The 15727-nt window shown below is 42.1% G+C and overlaps 1 protein-coding gene across 1 annotated transcript in view; it reads right to left on the reverse strand.

The window, feature by feature from the left end:
* The window catches only part of GABRG3 (gamma-aminobutyric acid type A receptor subunit gamma3), a 425205-nt gene extending 411495 nt beyond the window's left edge, over positions 1-13710 (reverse strand). Inside the window, exons 1-2 of the mRNA XM_054164712.1 lie at positions 13489-13710; positions 9746-9894 (exon numbers count right to left, since the gene is read on the reverse strand). Of these exons, the coding sequence (XP_054020687.1) occupies positions 9746-9894; positions 13489-13541 (202 nt within the window). The 5' untranslated portion in view covers positions 13542-13710. The remainder of the gene's footprint in view (positions 1-9745; positions 9895-13488) is intronic.
* Between the last annotated feature and the right edge of the window lie 2017 nt (positions 13711-15727).

Consider the following 15727-nt stretch of genomic DNA (forward strand, 5'->3'; position numbering starts at 1 on the left):
GAGCCACTGCCCCTCTCACCTCCCTCTCTGTTGCAGGGTCCAGATTGAGGTCGAGGAGCCTAATAGGTAAGTGCTGTTAAGGCTGCCTGGAGTGGGGTGGAAGCTGAACCCGATCCCCGAGCCTCACGTTTCAGAGAGGCGACTGCATGTGTCAGACGCTATGAGAGAAGGCGTGTGCGGTTTACTTGCCACATAAACGTTTTGAATTGATTGGCGGGATTTGAATGGCTAATGTGCCATTGGGCCATTCAGTTTTTGAAAAGGGAATTGATAGGGGAAGACCACCTATACTCATTGCTCGTTACACTCATTGCTTGCATGCCCATTACTCTCTTATTTATCCCTCCCTCTTTATGTTCGAGTGGAGCCTCCTATGTTCCGGTGTTCCAGCTTGCACCCACTGCCCCTTGTCCTATCATTAGACATCATTGAGAAGAGCCTGGCTCTATCCTCCTGACAGTGGGCCTTTACATATTTATAAAGATTAATAAGGTCACCTCCCAGTCTCCTGTTCTCTAAGCTAAAGAGACCCAGCTTCCTCACCCTTTCTTCATAAGGGTGATGTTCTACTTCCTTAATATCTTTGCGGTTCTGCACTGGATGGAGCTTTTTTTTCTTGCACTAAGAACGTCCTCAGTGTTGTCGCTTGAAAAATGGAGGTGTTAATGCCTCACCAAAAGTTAGCAATGAGATTACAAATGGATAACTCAGCTCCACTATTGTTTTGATATCAGTATCAACCCAAAACTGTTCTAAAGAGCTGTCAGAAAAAATACTGGCAAAACCATGTGTATAACACAAGCAGGAGAGTAATTAAAGTTTGTTAACAAATGTACCAACCTTCTCAAAGCTCTTTGAAATATTCTTTAATACATAGTAGTTAACTTCCCCTAAAAGACAATGTAAGCATATAAAAGTAATTACAGTGTTACGCTGCTACACAGTGCTATCTAAGGTTAGCTAATTGCTTATCAAATAATTTCATCTTCAAACATGTTGCTTTTAATATGTCCAAACAAAACTAAGGTTAAGCCAATATTTACCCAACAATTGCCACCTGATCCAAAAGCCATGGCTTTAAGATGGACAGAGTGTTTATATTCCAGCCAGCCTTTTGACAATCACATTGCAAAGAGACATCCAAGTGAAATTTGTCTAAAGACAGTTCAAAACATACCTACCACAGGAGTCATGAGTTCAATGCTGCCTGCAAAGCTCACTTAAGAAGCCAGGTGAACACTTAAACATTTAGCATAAAGCTAGGACAGGTATGTCTGGACAACAAAACACAGAAACAGATCACAAATACCCATGCAGGCCAGCTATAGGATTTGTGTAGTACTGCTTCCTAGATTTACACTGGTGAATTAAACAGTGCCCGAGTTTGAATGAATGCCACTAAAATCTGTGATGTGGGCTGATGCTTTGTGTAAAAACTGAGAGAGATAAATCAGGAGAACTGTAAAAGACTTTCAAGGAAATAAACAAAGGGGCTGTTACACAACTTCAAAACTCATGCACAATAAACTCCTGGCATTTTATTGTGGTTACTTAGTACTACAAATTACTTTATCCTTTTGAAAATAGATCCTAATTTTTGATAGACCTCCACTATTCAGAATTGATACTTATTCCATGTATGAAACCACCTTGTATGCCTCCTACAGAAAGCTTCCTCTGTTTCAAGTCTGTCCAAATTGCATTTATACACCTGCACAAATCATAAATATTTAGAATTATTTTTTAAATTTTACTGTTTAGAAATATTTTTATTGGAAGTTTATTTAAACATCAGTAGAACTAGCTGAGCTCTCATAAGCTTTAAAATAAAATTAGAATTAATTTTTGCGGAGAGTTAACCTTTTTTTACATTGCTGAAACAGCTCCTAGGTTTACGTTACTCCGGGTTGACCCAAATAGGGGTGGTAAAAATGTTATGTACCAATATACATATTTTTGTACAAGCAATGCAATTAGCACTGGATTTCTAGAAGGCACATAGCCACCTAATAAACACAATTTGAGCTCTTTTCCAGAAATATACAGCCACTTAAACTCTGCCTAAGTTCCACAAGACTTCTGAACACAAGAGACTAACAAGATTGGCTCTACAGTAATGAGATTTTTTTTTTTTAATTATTTTATAATGATATTTTACATTATCTCATTAGCACATAAATTGTTATTCTTAAATTGGGACATAGCTGTAATCATTACACAGTTATTGGTAAGCACAATAGTAGTTCTGCTAGTGTTAATGTTTACTTTGTATTAGTGGTGATGACTGTTAATATTTTCCTACATGACCTTATAGGAGACACCTAATTACCTGTTTGTTCCTGTAAAAAAACAAAAAGGCTATGCTAACAAGTCATTTCTCAGGGATAACTGTGGTCAGCTAAAACTTTTATATTTCAGGACAAATTGCCACATATGAAGAAACACATAGTAACAGGAAGTGTTACCCTGGAGGTGTTTAAAAGACATATTGATGTCACACTTAGGAGCATGGTTTAGTAGTAGACTAGGCAGTGTAAGGTTTACAGTTGGAGTAGATGATCTTAGGCCTTTTCCGGCCTAAATGACTGTGTGATTCTACAAAGGTAACAGTGAAGAAAATAATCTTAAAAAATAACATTAAAAAAAACCTTCACTCTTCCTGCCAGAAAAGAATGGGCTTGAATGGCATATAGAGCTCAAAGCCCTTCAGCTGCTAAAGCCAGAGAAACTCTGAAAGAACTGTCATCCCTCCAGTTTAGGATCAAAGTACCAAAACCAGGACCATAAATGGAAATCAAAAGAATAATCAAAAATTAGGTGAAGAGCTGGAAAAAAAAAAAGTTTAGATGACAGCAATACTAGGATGAGAATAGGGTATTTTATGCACTTTTGCAGCCATTCTGTCCAGGAGTATAAACAACAGTGTGCACATAAACAAGACTCCCTCAATTAACTACAAATCACTTTCATTATTCATATCCCACTATCACCATCAATCAACCTTCAGCACTTTTATCTTTCATTTACCTTTCCCTAATGCATAAGCTGTAGTCTTTCCAGTACTGTGTTCTTTGGGAATGAAAACTGTGCATCTTAATAGTTAACCTCAAGTTTCCTTGTTTTTTGAACTTACATTTGTAGAAGGGAGTTCTTATGTGGTATCATAAGACTGTGTCCTGATTTGACATTCCAGCTCGGGACAGAACGTAGATTTACCCCCAAAAGAGTAAATAAAAACACTTGCACAGGATTGGAAGTTAGTATCAGTAATATTTATAAAAGTAAACAAAAGCACAAAAGGCAGTCAGGTAAAAGGCATATATATACTCAACCAGAATCAGCAATGGACTAGGCCTCCCAATGGACTAGGCCCCACTACCCAGCTAGAAACAGCTCCCAGCCAGCAAAGCCTCCCACAGTATTATTTTTCAGTAGTACGTCCAGAAATTTTCTCTTGTTCGAAGATGACAAAATAATTTAATAGTTCATGGCACAACTTCAAAATGGCAGCTGTAGCACTGCACATGTTCTCAGTTTACAAATACTTGCTCATAACTCTTTAATTAAAAAAAAAAAAAAGAAAGAAAGAAAAGGAAAAAAAGAAAAACAGCAACAACAAAAATTCTTAATACACTTCTACACTTGGAAGAGCCACCATCATCTGGGTAAATACAGAAGAATTAATATCAATTAATATATCAGATTTTTCTGACTTTTACGTAACATTCAGCCCCCTGCATGCCACAAGTCTGTATGCTACAGTCCAAACTCCCTCTCAGATCTCTTAGGTGAAGTTGTGGAAAAGAAGAGAAAATAGGAACTAGGGGATGCTACACGACCTTTCAGTCTGACAGTTTAGATGAATGGTTTGGCAAACTGTAAACCAAACTTTCCTACCTACACCACCACTCAAGAAAAGTATTCAGTCTGAGTTTCTACCAAGCCATTTCAGCAAGTAATCACTCTTGGGAAATATAATTTTAAATAAAAAGTTATCTGAGTAAATTAATTATTTATATCCACAAAGAGAAGGTTGCATAGTAAGGGATCTTGGTATTAAGTATTTGGGTAAAATGGCCTCTCTCTCCAACACAAAACCAGTACATCTTTGTCAACCCAACAGACCACATGCAAGACCAAAGTACTGCAAAGACATGAGGAGCTCATTAGTTGGGTTAAATTATGAGATTACTTCCATAAGAACTGTTTGAATACTGAAATATTTCTATATAGTTAAGTACTGTAAGCTTCAAATTAAGGTGTTGCTTTCCAGCATTTGCTCTAAAATAGGTGTTCTAGAGAAAACCGCAACAAAACCAGGAAAAAAAAATCAAACCTGTTAAATAATTAAAATACATATATATATAATTATATTCTCCTTTTTTAAAGTAGAAACGTTAAATTGGAGGGCTTCAGGATCACTGCATTGGAATAAATTTTCTCTATATATACTTTTAGTATGACACTTCAAGAGTTTTACCTGAGAGGATGAGCAAAAAGTAGAGTGCTTCCCCTGCAACAGCTGAGAAGCTGTGAATCAAGCTAGATCTGAAAGCAACGTAAGAAATTCTCCTTTACTCATTTCAATGACTAAACAATTAGAAAAGCAGAATGTGAAATTGGAAAAGCCATACTATCAATAGCCTATTCTCATTAGAAATGTTCCTAGGCAGATTTTGAAAGTGCCTATGCTTGATGCACCATACTAGCACTACACAACAATTAGGTGCAAAGAATCTATGCATTTATGTCATGTTTTAAAACTCAGACATAAATCAGTTTTCAAAATATAAAACTAGAACTTTGATGTGGCTGTAGAGTAGCTTATTCCTCACTTATTTGCCCTGCATTAATATTCTAGAAATGTTGATGGCAAAGTGTGCAGAAGAAAGCCATCAGTTACTGAAGATGTTAGAATATTAGAACTCCTGAAGACAATCAAGAAATCCCTTCTCTCCTCCCACGTAGAACAGAGGCTGTTCTCGTTTGCACTGAATAGCAACTCTTTCCTCAGGAGTATTTCCCTCCTTGCATAGGTGTGCTTACACATAATTCATGGGAGATGACTGGCATGAAAATAGTCTTCATATTTACTGCCTTGCTCATGGAAATGGACAGTTAATGGCTTTCCAGTCTGGTGGCTGAATCAGAACCAAAGCTTTCTGAAACAAAGACAATCCACTCTCCCCTCCCCCACTACAAAAAGGAAATATCACTGACAACACTGAAACATTTCTGATTTTATTTTCCCTATGATCTTTTTCAGCTCCTGAGCCCTGTTTCCTAGTTGAGTCTTAGGCACACCCCTCACCAATGGGTTATTCAAGTTTTTTCTTCCATACAAACCTAAATTAGATTAATCACCACAATTTTCTGCAGTGCCCAATACTACAGAAGTTGGATCCAAGACTACAGCTTTCACATCCTGAGTGCTGCCATAACACAAACAGAAGTTACTCCCTGTGTCCTTCCCACTATGTAGTACCCTTTAAGCACTGGTCTGTAATCAGTCCTTAAGTGACAACTGTCTCTCACTACTTACTGTTATAAGATGTCTGACACTATCTCTGGTAGGCTAGCACAAAAAAGAGCGTACAGCAGAACATAGTAATTAGACGTTGCATGACAGTTCACAGCTTTCTCTGCATTATGATCTGGGAAATATTTTGCTCTGTGAGGCAATAAGCAACCCTCTGTCACCACGTATGGGGAAACCTTTCTGGAACTAATTTAAAGAGTACCAGGTGTGGCAATAAGCAGCTAGCAAAAATAACTTGACAGCCACAGCGGTAACAGCCTGTGATGCCACTCAGGGTTCATTTCTGTGTGGCCTGCAGGTCAAACAGCAGAAAGATTGTGATACAGGTTCAGAACTCAAGGTTTTCACCAGGATTGTGCTTGCAAATGCACATCTCCTTTAAAAAGCAACAAAGTTGTGCTCATTCACCCAACAGATCTTGCACATGCTGAGAAACTGCCTAAATTAGTTACAGAGAGAACCTTTAACTGTTAGATTATGCCAAGCCACTATGGGAAGCATGTCAGAAAGAACTGATTCTCCTGTGTTTATTATCAAGAAGGAAGTAAAATTTTCAGGTCAGAACTTAGACCTACTAATTGTCAAGACTTAAGCCAGTGTGAAATGGGGGTTGAAAAAAACACTCTTGCAAGGTAGTAAGTATAACTGCATGTAGAAAATGTTGCGTATCTATTGAATGAATCTTTACTTCAAAGGATTTTGAAACAAACCCCAGAGTACCTGCCTATGGAAGAGATTTTAAGACCTTAATCATTAAAAATGGGTTTATTTATTATCTGGGAGTTGTGCCTTTTATACTATGCAACAGACCTAGGATTCGCTATAATTGTACCTGGCAAAAAGTCCATGGAAAAGCTGTATAAGCTGTTCAGTGTGAAGTGTTTACTTTTCCTTTTCCTTTTTCTTTTTCTTTTTTTTTTTAATCCCAAAAGCTGTGTACATTCTGTGGTATAATGGAAAACTGCCAGATGCCACCATTAAAATGAAAACTCTCACAAGCTGTGATAATTATGTATACCAGAACTCTGCCAAGTGTGTTTGGCCCAGGGGATGCAGTCAAACGTTTCTCTGCTGGTAAAACACTGCTTTGTTTACAAAGACCAAAGGCCCCTTTATCTAGACAGGTGCGGTTAAGGTGTCACACTGCTTATAGCCTTCACAGTAACTATTTTGCCCAATACTGAGGTTGTTTGATCCACTCTTTCGAAACTCCAGATGGGAATCCTGCAGGTTATCCCTGCACTGCTGCATATAGATTGAACATGTGATCAGATCAATAATAATTTACATGAAAGCCTAGGCCAAGCATAGGCCAGTGTGAGAAAAAAAAAAGAGAAAGGAAAGAGCAAGTCCCAGTCTTGCAGCATTAACCTACATGCTTGTTGTGGTTTAGCTGGGCTGAGCGGGAAGGAAGGACAGTGGCTGAGTGTCTGGTCATAGGAGGTCATTCACTGATGGCTATACTCCTGATCTGGAGGTGACATGACTATTCAAGAACTCATTGCCCACAGTTTAGCAAGTGGGCACTGAGAATATGCCTGCAAAGTGCCAGGCAGTACCTGGACATACCTGAGTTAACCAAACACCAGCTGTTCTGGAAAGGATGAAAGATCATAGAAATGTGACTGCCTGGGCCAGCATGCACTTCACGACCTTCTATTTGCCACAGCCTTCTCCTTTTCCCCGGGGTCTTTGGTTTGCAAAAGTGTGTTCTGAAGTGATCTAAAAATTGTAATTTTAACTTTTGGAAAGTGCAAAGAAGTCAATATTTTCCTAGGCTATTCTGACAGAAGACCATTTCCTCACAACCACTGCCAAAGTTATCCACTGCTAGAAATACTGGCTTTACAACGGAGTATTGGGAAACTGAGTGAGGAGCAATGCAGCATGAAATGGTGAGTGTCCGCTGTCCTGTGGGACAGCCTATTTGCTATAGAGGCAGTACTGCACAAATGTAAATGCCCTGATGAGTAGGTGACTACATGTTAGTCCTGGATTTAACCCTCAGCATCTTTCCTTAATTGCACTTCTGCTTAATTCTGAGAATTACATCCCTCTTCTTCCAGTAGTTCATTCCACACTTTCTGTAAACACCACAATGTACATTTTCTTATTGTATGCTCTATGTTACCTGGTCCACTACTACATTTCCTAGTGTTTCAATTGATATGTATTATCCATTAATTGAGTCATATTAATACAAATGGATTAATACTAGACCTTCAGGGCAGCAACACAGCTCCATTTCAAAACACGCCCACAATCTGGTTTGGAGAATAATCTTCTCACAGATGGAAAGGAAGATGTGCTTTTGTGTGAGGTGCCAGCCAGCAACTCAGGGCAGTTAGCTATAATGCTTGATTCTCTAACATTCCCCTTGTATTCTCCTTGACAAATGCAGCAGCTCCTCAGTTTCAAAAGGGCAATGTTATCTATCTGCATCTAAGGTAAAAGAGGAGGGAAGAGGGACCAGGGGAAGGAAGCAGAGGTGAGCTAACTTCTTCAGCGTCTGAGCAACACTCAGCTTAATTTTTCAGAAATAGCCAGATTCCTATCAAAGAGAAAGATGACCTAGGACTGAAATAGTTGATAGAAATAGATAGATGTAGTTGAAAATTATAAAATCTCTGTTTGGTAGGACATACGAGTAGCTATGTAATTTAACTCCTTTCTCTAAACCAGGATTTATGAAAGTTTGTGGAGAGACAAAAGGAATTATTTTGGTAACAATGTTTTTTTCCACTGCTGTAAGATATGCCTGACCTCTACTGATTTTATAGCAACTGACATGGTGACATTGAATGATTATTTTGCCCCACATAGGCATAGCATAATTTACTCTGCCTGAAGTTAGTGGTCTGAGGACACTCTGTACAAAATAAAATAAAAAATTTGTCCAAGAATTCCCTCCAGATGTCGATATGGGTGGGGAACCACATTAAAGCACTCCTCCATCAAACATGAGAGATCAGCTAAATCCAGTATGACAAACTAAGTAAAGAAAGAGATAAAGCAGACACCTCTATCAAATATGAGCTTTGTAAATACTATGAAAAACCAAAGGAACATCTATGAGAGAAAAACAAACAACCAACAAATAAAACACTTTAATACCATAGCATGGGTTTTTTTCTGGAACTGTTGCATTACTGTGTAGCTATGTGTCTCATAGCTACACAGAGCTGACTCTTACTTCCCTCTCAGATGACTCAAAGGGATTGCATAGAAAGTATATCAATACATGGGCCATTGGCAAACAGTAGTTTCACTTATAATCAGTGGTAGCAATTCTCCCTCTAATCTCTGCAAAATTTAGGAAAAGTTAATGATGTCAGATGGTTATTTTGAGCACTCCACTTTTCCAGTCCATTTTAAAGTATATGCAAGGTGATACACAAGGTGCAGTACATGTCAATGACAAATTGTCTGGTTTCTGTTAGAAACTTGCTGTTAGCAAGCTCAGCAGCAGTTGTGCTGTAGCCATTCTGATCTATGCAAACAAGGCAAATGGGGCATAACCATAAAAGGCAAAAAAATACTGGTTTGAAACACACAATCTCATTATACAAACTAATTTTTTTAAAGAGGAAAATACTCAAAAATATTATATGCAGGTATCTAATGATTCCTCTCTTAAATTTTATACCTATCTGTAGTAGTACAACCCACAAGATTCTTCCATTCTATCAGATTTCTATTAGAGATATCTGTTGGTCTGAGGAAAACCTCTAGAGTTGCCGTATGCATCGGCAAATCCTAGTTGTCATCTTCTCAGCATGAAGGACCATCAACTTCCATGATCACATTTTGAAGGGAGCAGATGCACATTCTTCCTTTGTCCTGTCATACTTTTTGGTTTTAGTATGCTGGAGGTTTGATCCCTTCTCAGAGTGTAAGTTTTTCATATGCATGGATTGGATGACAAAAGGGATAAGTATGTTCCTACTACTTCAGAGCTAGCCATTCCATATTTCTACACAAACTCTGTGCAAGCAAACCAGAATTTAGCACCCTAGGCTGCCACCACATCTTACCATGAGAATTAGCATTCTTTAAATATTGACTTGGAAAAGACTTTCAGAAAAAATAAACAAACAAACAAAACTTAGTCTCCACTTTGACAATGCATACTAACCAAAATAAAACAGAATGTCTTTTTTGCACTTATAGATGCTTCTCCTCACTCGTGCAGAAAGGAGTACTTACTTCCAATATCTGGACGTAGCTTTTTGTCATACTCTCTCAACAGCTTGTTTAGTATGAGAGTCACATCTGTGTCTTGTGTTTTTGGAGCTAAAACCCATTTTTGGTTAGATGTTCCATCTTCATATTCATCTTCTTCAACCTTTCTAGAACTGCAATAAGAAATCAAACAAATAGATGTTATTTTACGTAAGTAAAACATGAATTTACACTTTGGGTAAATCCTCATACTGATCTGAAGAAGTTTTAGATATCTCACTTATCTTCGCATCTACCCTGCTTCTGCAACAGGGTGTTCTTATTGACAGTTATGACTGAGACTTTTTTAGAATTTATCTTATGCCAGGCTCTCAAAGAATTATACTCTGGAAGTTAATACAATTATCAGAGCAGCATTTTATATCCTGTATTTTAACCAACTTATCCCAACTAGTTAGTTTACAATACACTCTTACAAAGACTGAACATCTGAAGTATTACTTTATTAATACATCAAGACAACTGATTCATCTCTTGTACAAAGGCTAATAAGAATATTAAAAATTCAGATGTTTTAATACTTCCTGATCATTTTATCCTATTAATAAATTATTATATTCTCAGTGCCTGAATTTCAGTTTAATGTGTTACAAGGCTTAGAATTAAGAGCTTGCTCCTTGAATTTAAGATGAATTATCACAAGGACACAAACACATTGCATAAATTAATCTGAATTTCCCTGCAGTTTTAATGACACTTTTTTCAAGACAGTAATACACTAAGAGCTGGAACTTCTCTCCTTCAGAGATGAATTTTTTTTCTTCTAGAAGTATGCTAATACAAACGTGGTGAAATGATAGTTCACCCAGAAATCACAGCTAGAGCTATTTTCACACAAGATCAGTTTCATTTGTGCAGTTTTATGTGCACAAACGGTAATTTGTTGATTTGAAGATGTATCTTTTGGTATCTTAGAAACCAAATCTGTTTGATGTCTCTCACTGGAGAAAATCTGACAGTTAAACTGAGATGAAGTCATCAGAAATGATAACCTCAGTGGTGGAAGCTACAGAAGTATTCAGATTGTTGCGTCAACCTGCAATCACCCTAGTGATACAGTATCATTTCACAACTTTTTTACACAAATATCAATAAATACGCAAGGTGCAAAGCAACAGAGGATCAGACGCAGCAGCTTTGCTTATTCATGAGATATACTACACACATCAGTGCAACCTCCTTTTCCTCTCTCCCTCTCCTCTCCACAATGGCACCAGTAATAGCTCAGGTGTCCAGAAGATTTGATAGACATTCTACAGTAACAGAAAAAAATCAAGTTGTTTAAAAATTTAATTACAGAGCATCATCAGCCTTCAAAATTGCTTATAGACCACCATTCAAGCATTTAATGAACTTTTCATTTAAACTGCTTTATAGCTAGTATGCCCTTAAGGATTATCCATGAATCGCTTAACATGACCTCACAAATTGCAAGTGCTCTGGGTATAATTTCAATATCAAAATAATTTTCAAACCTAGCTCTGGAGAATTTTCTACAAAGAGAGCTCATATAGCCAAGTTACAGAAGTAGAGAAAAACTTAAGGGGAATTTTCAACAGACAACCTATTTCTCCTCTGTTAGTGAGCTGCATTTTTTAAAGAGCTGATCTTTTTTGTATGATTCACCTAATGAACATTTTAAAACCCCAAGAAGATTTTGGGGGGTTTTATTGGTTTTGGTTTTGTTGGGGTTTTGCTGGTTTGTTGGTCTTACAGGGGGTTGTTTTTCTCCCTCAGATCGTAACAAGTCCTGTTTTCATATTGCAGTTACTGAACCACTCTCAAAGGAGGCAGCATCTCCAAACATATATGGTTTGATATTTCAGAGCTGAAACACTGCAGTGGTGCTGAATTGCTGACAAGAAAAGAGCACAAATCACATCTTTTTTCTGCCACACCCACCACAACTTTATTGGAGGTATTCAAACAGCATGTGGAAATGAGAACTGCATTCAGCTACGATCTTGATTCCCATTTCAAGGAGCCACTTATTTAGAACAAGAGTCTAAGCATTGACAGACCCTTTAAAGCCCATCACTCAGCAGCTCGTTTCCTAGAAAGTAATTCCAAACTATGTAAATTCCAATCTACCTTCTAGATCAAGATTGAGGGTGAAAGAGGTTTCACAGTGAATCAGAATAACATACTAGACATATTTTTAAGGAAGAAAACAAAACAAGTTTAAAGAATTTCTTATTTAATTTCCCTTGATTGTTTCTACACAGTTAAGCTTCTTGAAGGCACCAGAGGTTGTGTGTTCACCTACAGCCTTACTGGCAACTGTCATTTTCTGTATCCACAGAAACAAGTGCAGGATGATGGCAGGCCATTCTCAAACTGGGAAGGAGGAAAGGTTGCACACCTTTTCCAAATTCCTTGGGGGCCATGAGTTTTAATTATGTGAGGAAACAGAAGAGGCAGTGCATAAACTGTGGGGAAAGGGTTTATTTCCGGCAGCATGTGCGTCTGGGACTTGCTCTAGGCATTGGCATGAAGAAGCCTGTAGGGATTTGGGAGAGAGCGGCCACTTGGGTATGGGGCAGGCTGCCAAGAAGGAAAAAAGGGAAAGGCAAAAGGAGAGGGAGAGGGAGAGGGAGAGGGAGAGGGAGAGGGAGAGGGAGAGGGAGAGGGAGAGGGAGAGGGAGAGGGAGAGGGAGAGGGAGAGGGAGAGGGAGAGGGAGAGGGAGAGGGAGAGGGAGAGGGAGAGGGAGAGGGAGAGGGAGAGGGAGAGGGAGAGGGAGAGGGAGAGGGAGAGGGAGAGGGAGAGGGAGAGGGAGAGGGAGAGGGAGAGGGGAAAGGGAAAGAAGGGAAAAGCCTCCGAGCATGTCTATAGCCTAGTGGATGTGGCAGATCCTGCAAAGGGATGACGCTGATCTGACTCCTTTGCTTTGGTTATGCAGTGGAGGCTCTTCCTAATACCCTGGACAGCCACTGCGACCAAAGATGAGACCAGTCCGAAAGACCACGGCTGCAGCTAGCGACAGTTACCTTTTAGCCCCTCTGCGCCAGCTGTTGCCGGAGCCCCGCCGGGAAGACCCTTCATGCCGCTAAGGACGGACCAGGGGTTCCCCGGCCAGGCACACGCACCTGTCCTGGACCCCTCCATGGCGGTTAACACCCGCCAGGCCGAGGGCGTGGCGGGTAACAGGACGCTCCGCGCCAGACTGCTCAGGTACCAAGGCTCCTCCTGGCACCCCAGCTGGTGCCGCTCTCTAGGCTCGCGCTGCCGCGGCTGCCCTCTTCTCATGCCGGCTCCGTCCGCGGTGCTCCCGGCAATGGGACGGAGAGGGAAACCGGAGCTGCCGGCAGCCCAGTGCCGTGAAGGGAGCCCGGGCTGCGTCAGCCACCGTCCCGCCGGGAGCCTGGCCCTGGCAGCCGCGGAGCGGGAAAACTTTTTGCCGGGTCGGCTCGGAACGGAGCGTGGTGGGAGACCTCTGGCTTCAAGTGGGACCGAGAGGGACATAGGCCGCTGCCGCGCTGGCAGAGGGGTCCCAGCAGTCCGGGGAGCCAGGCGGGTTCTGGTGAGGAAGCGGGGAAAGCCACGATTGGGAATAAAGCCCCAGCGCGGGGGAGGTGGGCAAGAGTCCACTGTCCTTCCCGGGCGTCGAGCATTTTGCAAACTCCGACGAGCGGGACTCGAGCCTTCAAGCCCCGATGCGAGGGGAGAGGAGAGGGAATGGGGGCAGGCGAGAGGAGTGCGGACTTACCAGGCGTGAAACACTGAGAGAAGGAAGAAAACCGGCAGGAGCTTAGCGGACATGATCTGGGCAGCGCTGGCCAGGTGAAAGGTACGGCAGGACGAAGGAAATGATGCAGGATGCTCACATGAAAGGGAGAATGAGGCAATGAGGTGAAGCTCTTAGCCTCTCTTCCACTGTATTCTCAGCTTTATACCCTGAAGAAAATACCCGCTTTCACGCCGCTCCAGGAAGGGAGGAGGGAGACGAAAGGGGGGGGGGGAGGGAATAAGTGGGACGAGGGGGAAACCCCCAGCGGAGAGGCTGCTTGGGCCAGGTATAAATCAGGCTGCACGGGGTGACAGATATTCAGAGGGCAGAGCCGTGGCGTTTCCCCCTTCCTGGCAATCAGTTGCCGGGAGCAGCGGCGCGGCCTCTCCTGCTCCCCCGGATGGCGCTGGCCGTGCCCCCCGGGATGTGCACAGCGCGGCGGAGCCGGGGCCCCGTCGGGCCGCGGGAGCCGCGGGGAGGGGTGGGCTGAGCCGGGCGGAGGGCGTGCTGGGGCGGGGGGGGAAAGGGCACACCTCGCCCCCCACGCCCCGCGGAGCGCCTGGCCCGCTGCCGGGGAACGCCCCGCATCGGGGAGCTCCTCGTCCCCGCTCCCTGCCAACAGGTATCCGCCTCGCTGGCAAGGCGGAGAGCCGGGAAGTGCACCCTGCCTCCGCCCCCGCGGGCGCACACGCACGGGAGAAGGGGGAGCAGAAACTCTCCAGCTGCAGTCAGCCCGCAGCGAGGATGTCTCCCCGCTGTCACCCGCCCGGTGCCCCCGAGGGAGCGGCTCCGAGGGGGCTGCGGCGCCCGGTGGCGGCGTTCCCCTGTTGTTTTGAAGGGTGCCTCCACCCCCGAATGCCACACTTACTTGCCAAATGGGCCCTCCAGAACGCTGGAGGTGCTCCCTTCAGATGGAGAGAGCGGGATCCGCTCTGCCTTTGGTCTCGGAGTGGTCGGAACCACGGACATCCCGATGTACACTCAGGCACAGATCCATGTAATCAGTGCGGGTACAGAGCGGGACTTAACGGTACAGTCCAAAACAAACAGAAACAAACATACACAATACAGCGTGTTTGTATATGCCTCCGTATCTAGCCGGATGTATGTAGAAGTTTGCATGCACTATATGAAGGCATAAATACACATAATTATGCGTAAGATACAGCTGTAAAATGTGTACACATGCGGTAGACAATGCTATGTGGATTTATGTGTATACAGGTAACTTTACAATAAATGAGGATTTTATGCTGTAAGAACTCAGAAATATGATGGCAGCCAACTGTATTCAGGGCAAAAATAGTTTAGATTTGGACATTATTTGTCTTTCTATTCTGCTAAGAACAGCATAGATATGATTTTTAGTGACTCTCTCCAGGTGTGTGGAGCTTTGCACCAAGCATCAGCATAATAATAGTCCCCTTTGCTTTCAGAATGGGAATGACGAAATTTTACTTACATGATGGTAATCTGGAAATAAAAAAGCTCTGCTGGAGGTACAATGAGCAACTACTTTACTGCGATCAAAAATCTCGAAGCATAAGTCTTTTCTTCTCCTCTTAAATGTAATTTCCAAGTTCTGAAGAGGCCATTTTAAACTATTATATATATATATATTTAAAAATCTGCTGGAAGATGCAGTCTTGCTTTTAGAATAACTCCTACATGATGCCTAGCAGAGGTGGCTGGAGAGAGTTGTTCCTGAAGTTATTTGTTGAAGTAATGACACAGCTTAGGGAACATCTGCTGCAAGCCAGGCAATTACCAGTCTTGCACTTTAGGTTTTGGGGTTTTTTTCAACCTAAATGTTTTTCTACTGGATTATAATTTTCTTGTGTTGACTTTGGCTAATTGCAATTACTGTGAATTGCTAATAATCACTTGTTACAAGACCTGTGCTCTTTTTCATTGACAGCAGAGAAGTGCAGGTGGACTCCAGACTGAAGGAAAGGGGAAGGGAAAGGGCCCGAGGATTGCCTGGATTGTGCCAGAAGTAGCTATGTGAAAGAGCGCCTTTCTTTAGGCGCTGGCCTGTTGAGCAGCACGCCGATCCGCTGAAGTCTGCAGAATCGCCAGTGCTGGGGGTTTTGCGAGAGGCGAGACGGGGCGAGAGGGGGCAGCCGCCGCCTCTCAGGTGCGAGGCACTGCCGCGCGGCAGTCCGATGCAGCTCCGACCGTTCTGAGGCAACCAAAGGTTTCCTGACGGGTAGTGCTT

Source organism: Dryobates pubescens, chromosome 10 (assembly GCF_014839835.1).
Source record: "Dryobates pubescens isolate bDryPub1 chromosome 10, bDryPub1.pri, whole genome shotgun sequence".
NCBI classification, from domain to species: Eukaryota; Metazoa; Chordata; class Aves; order Piciformes; family Picidae; genus Dryobates; species Dryobates pubescens.